General features: G+C 47.4%; 1 protein-coding gene across 1 annotated transcript in view; it reads right to left on the reverse strand.

Annotated features, from left to right (window-relative positions):
• The window catches only part of T265_11170 (hypothetical protein), a gene marked incomplete at both ends in the record, with an annotated part of 36285 nt that overhangs the window by 2580 nt on the left and 22729 nt on the right, over positions 1 to 10976 (reverse strand). Inside the window, 3 exons of the mRNA XM_009177759.1 lie at positions 151 to 552; positions 1447 to 1878; positions 5523 to 5990. Of these exons, the coding sequence (XP_009176023.1) occupies positions 151 to 552; positions 1447 to 1878; positions 5523 to 5990 (1302 nt within the window). The remainder of the gene's footprint in view (positions 1 to 150; positions 553 to 1446; positions 1879 to 5522; positions 5991 to 10976) is intronic.

Here is a 10976-nt window from a genome sequence, read left to right on the forward strand (position 1 = left end):
AAGTCAGTCCTTCAGATGGTTGAGAACTACTGTTTTGCACACTCCAGACAGTCGTATCAATCAGACGGCTTCATACCTCCTGAAAAATAAATGATAAACGTGACGAAAAGGTTGCCTTATTCTCCACCTGAAGAATGTCAGTAAACTTACCGGAGACAAGGTACTGTGTTCATTAGTTGGGGAGTGAGATATGCGTCTCCGTTTCAACTCCGTCTGTGGAGACTCGCCAGACCCGGAGGCAGATTCAAGCAATGAGGGAAGATAATTGGGCAGTGTCGAGACAGTTGGGGAATCACCGAATGATAGCGGAGACTGCACGACGGATGCGTTGCTTGCAGTGGATGCGATCACACCTGGCATGGTGGTGTGAGGATTTGATTGTATTCTATTCTTTCGCAGGTAGATCACCGGCAATCCGGCCAGTCGAGCGGCTTCGCCAAACAAACTACCCAGTTTGTTCTTGCCCCACGGGCGCTCGGTGAACCAATCCATCACAGCAGACGAGCTTCCTTGTCTGATGGACGCATTAGCGAGCTCCTGTCGTGTGAGCGGCTGCAAGAATGATGAGAAGATAGGGAGCTCAAAAATCGAATCGGTCGTGCGTGGTACGACTGCCGGACAACCCGAAGGAAGCACGGAGCGTGCCAGCGAAAAACGAAGGCCACATTCGGACTATTTACCTTACGACCAACATCAAAAGCTTATCGAAAATTGTTTTTCACCTTGAATACACCGCAGTATATCAGGCTGATTCTGCGTTTGGCACAGAGCAGCTACACTACTCAGTGTAAGAGAGTAGATTCATCAACTGGGATCTAATGGGCAGCTAGCACGCCCCCCCTCCACGGGTTTTCTACCATACGTCTAGCCAGCTTGGATCACGACCATTAAGCCCAAACTTTGAATGCATCGAGGTCCTCTACGGCTTGGAGTAGTTCCACATCAAACTTAGGGTTGCTAGGTTACAGCCGTCTACAAAGTTACGAAATCTGAAAACACATCAGCAGCAGCCTGTCCGTTTGTTATCACATTTGCCCGTGTGTAGTTCGTCAGGCCTCGGACATGTATCCAGTACAATCGAATGAGCTGAAAACAAAGCGAGGAGTCGACTCGCCGAGAAGGAGTAAGACCAGTCCCCATTCCGACTACAACCCATATGCTTGAGGTCATTTAATTTGCGGTGACCGATTATTCACGCGTCAAGTGATGACCTGAAGTGCTTGCAATAAAGTAATCAATAGTTAGACAGTGCCACTCCCAAAAAATGAAAGATTGCCATCTCGCGTGATAGAAAGTGAAGCCCTGTGCAGATATCTTGCAGAAAGATTTCCAAGAATCGCTCGGTCAGCCTAAACTCCCCTAAACACCAAACTATGCTAGGGGAGAGTGTAGCAGACAACGTAACGTGGGAAAATTAAAAAGGAATAACAATTAAAACGGCCGAACCTGAAGATAGAACTTTGCGTGGAGATATCGGCATGATACAGGCCGATGGTCTCGTAACGCCTTGAAGATCGCCACGGGACATGGGCAGCGAACAGGGAGTGGTTCATTGTCGAGAGGCGCCAGTTCCTCACTAACTCCCAACTTGTACGAACTGTCCGGTCCAGCAGCCAGATAGTAGGACTTGTTAGTAACAGGGTTGACAAAATAAAGGAACTCCGTCAAGCCATCGGCCGTTTTCCCCAATTGAAAATCGCCCCACCGAAGGTTTCCGTGCTCTGAACGGTTTTCAACTTCGAAGGCGACTGAGTTGATAAACCAAGCGCAGAAGTTCAATAGGAAAGGTTGATTGGCGCTGAGAATGCCTCGGCGGAAAAGCTTTTCCACGTATGATGGAAAGTCACCGCACTGAAACGCGCGGGCCGAATTGATTGCCTGAAATACAAGGGAGGTCATGAAAAGAACTTCATTATTAAGCGAAGGTTTAATCGTAAAACTAACCTACGAATGGATCAACTTCCAACATTTCGGTGCAATGCTGAACAAACTTGAATGTACAGAGATCTTACACAGAGAACAGTCAGGTCACACAAGTAAAGCGATTACCGATTGACGTTCGGCGTCAGCTGTTGGGTAGTATAAAAGGGATCTCAAGTTTCCTAAAGAAAACCGGGCAGACGCGAAGATATCGATCAGTGTTCCCTTACTAGTCAGGAGGGATTCCTCAGGGTCATCATGATTATCAGCTCTAAGAACCCGTACTTGTCTTAAAGTGGTCCCAGCTGCCACAATATCATCCTTCGGTGATTTGGGGAGGTGGGGTAGGTGGCTGCGCATTGGAGGCGGGAGCTGATAAATTGGTGCGTAAATACAGCACTGTCAATAGACCTTTGGGTGGGGAGTTGGGAGGGGAGCCATGCGTTGAAGGCAATGGCTAGTATGCACGAGAGACACTGTGGGCGCGATTGGGCCATGTCTGATAATGTGTCTAAACATTGATGTGTCCCTTTGTAACGTACTACTCATAAGGTTGCTGACAACTCTTCGACAGCCCACGACCGGTTTCGCCATTCTCGGGGCTCATCAGGTAGGCGCAGTCCCCGAGTTTCCGTCAACCTTATGTTCTAATTGAAACCAAATTGCACGAAATTAGCGAATATACACTCATTTGCAAACTAATTTGGTTTTTTCGAGAGACTCACCTGGAACCCAGCCGGATCTCTCGTTTGTGATGTTCTCAGGCAACTGAATGTGCTGCACCAGGCCGCCTCATGTTTCAGTCGCTACGATGTTCGAGATATCGCGATACACGTATATCTTTGTAATGTACTACTCATACGGTTGCTGAAAATCTTGATGATAGTCGATAGTCATCAATCTCCGATATCTTGGAGGATCACACCCGCAAAAACCCAAACCCACAAGAGCTCTCGTCCTTACCGAGGTTCAGGGGGTGGCGTAGACGGACCGGTCACGTGACATACTGACCAGTCAACACAGTCAGCAAATTTGATTATCTAAGGTAGGACTCTTATTCTGGCCACTTGACGCCTCATTTGAAGGAGTGAAGAGCTTGTATTAGCATTGAAAAACGTAGTACCGCGTAACCAGTTGTGTGCAAACGTCCGTGGGCTGAATTCCATCGGGGTTGCGTTGACACGAGTGGAAAAAAGTCGACAGGCGAACGACAACGAACAAGTAATCTAAGAGAGCGTAGTACGAATGTGCACAATAATGGGCACATTTAGATAGTAGAAACTGAAAAGCACAGGTGCTGAATTGCCTGGGTTCTAGGGTCTAGATCGGATAACCAGTGACGTGAAAGATAACTGGGTCATCGTGGATAAGCAGCTGTGATCACGTGACATGGAGATGGTGAGTGGAAAAAGAGAAACAACGGATAGCGCGGATGAGGGAGCAGAGCTAGTCCTCATGGACAAGGGAAGTGTGCAAACAAACAGGCTTGTTCAAATCAAGCCACCTAGACAATCGGTTTATCACGCCAACTGTCGCACACTAATCGTCGAAGGTTGTCAAAGAGTTTCCAACAATCTTATGAGTAGTGTTTTACGTCTAGCCAGCAAAGCATTGCGATATATTGGTTATCGTACCAAGTGAAACATGAGGCGGCCTGGTGCTGCACATTCAGTTGAATTGGATCAGCACAAACGAGAGATTCAGCTAAGTTCCAGGTGGGTCTCTCGCAAAACCAAATTTGTTCGCAAATGAGTGTATTTCGCTAGAGTTCGCTTCATTGAGGAACCTCGATATATTGCAAAACACACATTATGCGTCCAACGTCGGATGGTTTTCGGAAATCGGGTTTAATAGCCTTTCCAACCTGAATCCAGTCGGTCAACCAATCAAATCATAGCCTAAGTGGGAACCTTGAAGAACAGAGTGTGTCTGGTTCCGGCAACCAGCTAGACAATACCTAAAACATATCTGTCTACTTCTCTGGACATTTGAAATTAGTAAATTGGAAAAGTTCACGGTCGTGGGCGAAAGACCATGGAAAAAACACCCGGACTACACAGGAGAGATTAAAAGCGATCGAACGCGTGTCAGATTCGTGCTTCAAAAAAGGCTAGTGCGAGCGGGATAGATCGAAGCAGCGACATGAAAATGTGCATATCTGTCTCCCGTCAAAACAAAATTCTTGTGCAAATTAGAGTATTTGTTGAGATCCGCCCAATCTAGTTTCAGGCACAACATGAGGTTAAGGAAAGCTAGGGGACTGTGCCTACCTGATGAGCTCCGAGAAGGTCGAATCTGGTCATGGGCTGTCGAAGGATTTTCAACAGCCTTATGAGTAGTGTGTTACATCTAGACAACTAATAGGCACAACCACTAACCCATCGCTACGCATTACTACGCTCCCCAATAACGAACTGATGATGTCACCTCGATTGGTGATGATACGTTTGCAATCAAATTGCCCGGTTCAGCGAACAAGCCAACGATCATCTACGCTACCTGAGCTACCGACGTTCTCCTCCACAGAAAAGTCGATTCACAGCAGATGCTTCCACATCCCATCTCGAAAGATAAGCATGAAAAATGTCATCGAACAGAAATCGAGACTGTACATTGGTGCTAATGAGAGAATCAACTGGATCTCCCCTGGAACCCAGCTGAATCTCTCGTTCATGAAGTTTTTAAGTAACTAAACGTGGTGCACCAGGCCACCTCAGGTTTCAGTTGGTACGATATTCGAGACATCACAATACATGTACATTCGTAATGCACTACTCATAAGGTTGCTGAAAATTCTTCCACAGCCCACGACCGGTTTCGCCCTTCTTGGGGCTCATCAGGTACGCACAGCCCCAGAGTTTCCCTCAACCTTCTGTTCAACTTGAAACCGAATTGCACGAAACTAGTGAAATACATTCATTTACATTGGTGGGAACTCGAAGACTGTGCCTATCTGATGAGCCCCAAAGAAGGGCGAAACCGGTAGTGGGTTGTCGATAGATGTTCCGCCAAGACTACCACGATTAACAAGAAATTCATGAAACATAACTCAGTTGTCGAATAACGGTTTGGAAAGACACGCGTGTGGTCATGGGAACTGATGGAGAAGAGCTTAAAGTGCACCAAGCGATGCAGTTCACCGCCAAGATCGCATTCACGGTTAGTTTGTCCAAGCACCCTTTACTCAGTTCATGAGTCTCGTTTGAGCAATCGTCCTCCTGTCATGGCGCGATCATTCTGGTGAGTCGACAACAAACGGGGGGAGGAATGGACTCGAGCTTCGCTCTTATTAGAGCTCATCAGCAGTGCGTAGTTTTAATCGTACCAGGGTTCTAACTCCACACATCTGATACACGGGGCGAGGGTGTCACCACCACTAAGCCAGTGCCATTGGACAATAAAAATTCAGGTGTACCCAATTGGAGTCATGTGAGTATGTATTCTACATATCCTGTAACCACCGACAACCAAAAAAAGGAACATATAAAGGCCGATCTCCTCCTAAACCATAGTGGAGCAGTGTATGATGGATTACCCTGAAAAAAGTTATTAGGACCGCAAACAAGGATCAAAAGCAACGAATGAACAATTCACAAACTCACTTCCTGTAAGGTCCGCAGATTATCCGGGGAAGGTTCGGGGATGGGAAGGCTGTACGTCAGTTCGGACACGATCGGTAGATAAGCACAAGTTCGCGTAGCCGTGCCAGAGGCTCGTCCAACTGGCTTGTCAGATGAAGCACCTTTTTTGGCTAAGGCAACTTTGGAAACGGGTATTTCATCGCTAGACATAAGAGTGGACGTTGACTCTGCTGGGATAGGTTGCCTTTCCGAATGAATCACCACTGAGGATACCGAAGATTGTGTGGAAGGCGAGTTTGCTACGCGAGATGCGGTCGATGAGATTGGGAACACTCGTGAACGGAACCGGTCCGAGGTAGCCGAAAAAGAAGTAACCTCGGGTAGACACGGCATTCCAATATTTGCTATCCTGTGTTGGCCGTAATTGCTAAGGAGCTCTCCAGCAGTCGCCTCATCTGGATCGGGGTCCTCATAGACTTGATCATAAAACTATGATAGATGAAAGACACAACAACCATTCAATATAGATGACAGATAACGACTAGTGGTGGAAAATTTCGCACGAGCGCCTGCGCTCGATGATACCTCAAGTTTCCGTGTGAGCCTTTACGTCCACAAGTTCGTGTGACACAGATCGCCTTAGCAAAGAAAGAAAAAAATCCTACCCAAATATCCTAGATTGGGTGTATCGAATACTCTTTGCCCCCTGTTCACACAGGGGTGTCGGAACCACTGAAGCATACGTAACACTAAGTAAACAAATGTTGGCCTGCCAATCGACGTGTCCCAGATTAGGCGCACAGGTACCGCTGGTGGTCTTATCGTGCCCACCTTTGGGTCTCTACTTGATACCCAACACTAACCTTTGGCTTCATACACCTGATTGCGTGCACGTAGCTGCCATGTCACTGGAAGAAAGCAGGCAAGGGTGAGAGTCTATCAGGCTGCCCAAGCAGCAGTCAAAATGCAGAAATTTGGTTCGAACCTTCTAGTCAGCAAATTCGGGCTTTAACGACTGAGCTATTTCGGTTTGCGTGCGACAGCGGTCACGTGTTGGTACAGAACTTCGACAAGCGGGGTAGGTCAGACCGAGGTACTTGGGCGTTCGATCAAAGGCAAATTGCACACGCAGTAGCCTCCGTATCCGAGCAAGCACTGTCTTTCGGGATCGATTGCTTTGTCGTTTCCGTGAGCAACTTCAAGAGACCGCGCTCGAATTACCTGTTCGAAGTAATTTTTCGCTAGTCGGTCAAAACGTTGTACATAGTTATTTACAAAATATGTTGTCGCTACAATGAGCATATCGTCAGGTATCTGTTTAACCTATAGGAAACTACTCATAAGGTTGCTGAAAACTCTTTCACATCCCACGACCGATTTCGCCGTTCCACTTCGGACTCATCATGTAGGCGCAATCCCCGAGTTTCCCTCCAGTCAACCTGGAACCCGAATCACACGAAATCCGACAAATACATTTGGTTTGCACGGGAGACTCCCCTGAGTCCAATCTGGTCTCGATTGAATCTCCCGTTCAGACCAATTATTATGAGTAGCCCATTAAATTTCCACTAACCTATTGTGGTAGCCAGCTTCCCAACAACCGAAGTGCTAATTCAAGGGCGTACACTATTCGTCAGGAAGGTCAGATTCCTGGAAACGGTCCCAGAATGCCCGGAACCTACTGAGACCCTCAAACCCCACCAAAGGCGCAGTAGGGGAGCCGTCAAGCAACTGGGCCAGAAAAGCCAGTTGCCGATTAGATGCTCAAACAGTCAATCAACTGAGCAACGGTCGACGACGAGAAGTGTTCAGGCATGCAACAGAAGAACGGCCAATGATTCTGACTGTTCAGATATTTCGTAGAAGGACAGCCCACGACGATGGGCGTTCACCCAACGCCGATCGGACAGCCTGCATTAAGCTAAGCAGTGACCTTTAAATAGCACGATGCGCTTCGTAATTTGTTTCACTTGCTTGTTCGCAATAACGCTGTAGAGTTTCTCGTTGGTGAGTCTTTTCCCGACACTTGGGTATTGGAGAGGGGGGAGCGGTTAGTTACAACCTGCGTCTAACAGGAATACAAACATTTTGATCATCAGACTAGGAATACGATTTCATCAAATGAGTGAATTTGTGCAGAATTCGTCCTGTAGGTGAAGCCGATCTATTCTGAAAAGCCTAGAAGCACAGTACAGCTGTTTCATCCTTATTGGGAATCATCAGCAGTCCGCATCTCACGAAACTCCGGAGAGTCTCGAACCCGAAGTTTGAACACTTAGCCGTTCGGCCACGAGCGGTTAATCACGTGTAATTAACTCGCACTGACACAGGATAGAGCGTCGCTCAGCTTTCACTCACGGGATCAACATCACGCGGTCACGCGTGTTGACTGGCTCCTCGAGCAATTACTTCTCAGATGGAAGTTTCACTCATTGGGTGAAGTTTATTGTTCCACTGAGCTACTTATAGATTGTTAGTAGTGTAGGGAGATTTCGTGAGATGCACACTGCTGATAATTCCCAATAAGGAAAAAACAGTTGTACATTGCTTCTCGGCCTTTCAGCATAGATCGGCTTCACTTACAGGACGAAATCTCCAAAAAATCTAGCGAAGAAGTCACTCTCTTAGAAAAGAGCTGCTTCACACCAAAGCCACTCAGACATACAACCGCCATACTGAAAGCTAAACGAGGCTCCTGTGGTTCGTATTCCCCAAACTGAGTCCTATTCAATACCAATAATGGACAACCGTTGTTGGAACAGCTTGCCTCATTGATACCATTGTACGGTGAACGAGCGAGAACCAGTTGACAAGTAGAACGTTCCGAATTACATTGCTGGTCTAACAGTTGTGCGCTGACGTGAGATTCAGAGAACCTCTGTTCACATCACTTCCGGTTGAACAGTAGTTCTGTTATCCTGGTTTATCGATGAAGCACTGGAGTCGAGTTTCGCTCCAGTTAGAGCTCACCAGCAGTGCGCATTCTTGGGGTTGAACCGCAGACATCTGACATACGAGGTGATCTTGCTACCCCACCAGCGCATGCTGGGCTTACATAACCTATCGCATCAGAGCGGGCGAATGTGCTCACCCGTGAACCGTATGATTGATTCGCCCAAAGACTCGGACGATGATCAAATAATTGTTCTGATTGGCCATTCCTCTCAGGACTTTCCAGACGCGGGACTTCTTTTGCTTGCCGGAGGAAGTGTTCTAGTTCAGTGAAATAATCTCCTCCAGGGGAAGTCACCGAATGTTGCGTGAATGTTTACTGAAGGAAATATCGTCTCTGCTGACTGGTTGGCATGAACGTAGAAACCAGCTCGACTAGAGAGAAACTCGTAATTCGGAGTTAAAATGGTACCCGAGCTCCGTCGCAGAGACTCCACACTCCAGGAGGTTAGTCAGCCACCACTTGCTTGCGATTCTTCTGCAGAGACCACCCCTTCGAAGTAGTCCTTCCCTCTCGTGAACGCTGTCCTCCTAGTAGGACGTTGTAAAGTATTGAAAACATCCAGTGAACTGCCAGCCACACGGTGACATACTCGGAAGTGTAAATTTACACTTCCCAAAAGTGTTTTGAATAACTTTTCATGAAGGAAACTACTCACAAGGTTGCTGAAAACTCTTTGACAGCCCACGACCGGTTTCGCCCTTCTTGGGGCTCATCAGGTAGGCGCAATCCCCGAGTTTCCATCAACCTTATGATCTACTTGAATAACCTTTACTAGGCGTATGGATAAACATGAGGCGCCTCGGTTTGTAAAGCCTGTGTTCAGAAATCCTGTAGACAAACCCTCACACAGTCTTCATTTGAGGAGACCTTCTTTAATGTTTCCTTTCCACTCAAATGAAAAATCTGATGTCCACTAATGCATGCACATACGTGGTTTACGATGAACCTTATGTCTGGCATCACTTCTCCTCGTTGCGAAAAGCCTAGTGTCCTTAGGGAGAGGGCGTTGCATTTCCCAAGGGGCCTTCAAAATGGATTCACAAGTGTGGGTTAAAGACTTCTCGCTCGCAAAGTATCGGACATCACATCGCTTCCGTACTATATTTTCACTACAGCTAATATACAGAAAAGCAAGCAACAGATGTGGAAGGATGTGCAACAGAACGTTCCATCCGAATACGTGCCACCAATAGTTTTCCCCGCCAGGCGAAGTGATCTGGCATGGAAATGCACGTGTGAAGACCAGCAGTAATTGGAAGACAAACAGTGCTCAATACTGTCCAAGACGTAGTTAGCGCTGGCCCAGTCACGATTTGCACACCAGGCACGAGATTTCTGTCCTACAGGATCAAGTGTGAGTCGGTGGTAAGAATGAACATTCTAGCATGCATCAACGGGGCCGTACGTTCGTAGCGAGCTCAAAGTGGAGAGCACATATAAGTCACGAACTGTGGTTTCAAAAGCAGCTTTCCGTGAACACAAATTTGACTAAAAGCTAACAAGTCCTCAGAGTGAGTAGCATTTGACTGCCGGGTATTTGTCCAGTCGACCCCCTCCCCCCCAAATGGTGGTGGCCTAAGGTCATTCACGGTGTGAGATTCCTACGATTCAAGCAAGCAGACATTTCCCCATGAATGTCGTCACCAACTTTGCCCCCCAAACATTGTTAGCTATCATTTCATCCCCCATGGGACTAATTTCTGTTCTGTATTCTATCGTCCAATTTCCAAGGTAGCATAAAACTCAACAATGCATCATTCGATAGCGTGTTCGCTCACATGCCCGCACTAAGGTTTCTACTTTGGTCGGGAAACAGTTTTGTTAACCATCCCGGCTAGTTTGATGAGACCCTCTCTTTCTCTCTAGTCTTCAGTGTACGCGAGGTTTGCATGAGTAAACCCGTGAATCCAGGCTCGACTATGGGGCAGGTGGTTGCTGATGATGGAATGGGAGAAGGGGATAAGGAGTGGCAACTGCTGTCAGCCACTTGTTCAGCCCACAAACCACGCTTCGGAATACAGCGGTTCCAGCTGCTACAACTCCGCTCGTCGAGGATAAGGGAATGAGAGACAGGCGATGACCGAATCTTGTAGCCACCCTTTCGCCACATACGTGACTGTACACGTCACCGTCACTCGCCAGATCACGAGATCTGTCTTTTTTTTTTCTTACACTCACAAATCACGCCACACATTCGTGACTTACTTGACTACACAGCTCACAGTCAAGCCAAGACTCGGCTTCTTTCTCTACACGTAGAAATCACGACACACAAGGGTGACTCATCTGACATCGACTGTCTACCGTCTGATAAGGTAGCAACAAGTCATGTGCTGACGTCCACACACACACAAACGTTCCTACATATGGGATAACAGCACAGCAACACAACTCAACAGAGCTACGCAAGTCGCCCAGCTTGGAGCAGAGCCACTCAGGACTTTACGGCGCTTCACTCACGGATAGTCAGGGAATACGTGTGGCTGCCACAACAGCGAAGAAGACACGAAACCTGCATC

The sequence above is a fragment of the Opisthorchis viverrini genome, assembly GCF_000715545.1.
Source record: "Opisthorchis viverrini unplaced genomic scaffold opera_v5_452, whole genome shotgun sequence".
Taxonomy (NCBI): domain Eukaryota; kingdom Metazoa; phylum Platyhelminthes; class Trematoda; order Opisthorchiida; family Opisthorchiidae; genus Opisthorchis; species Opisthorchis viverrini.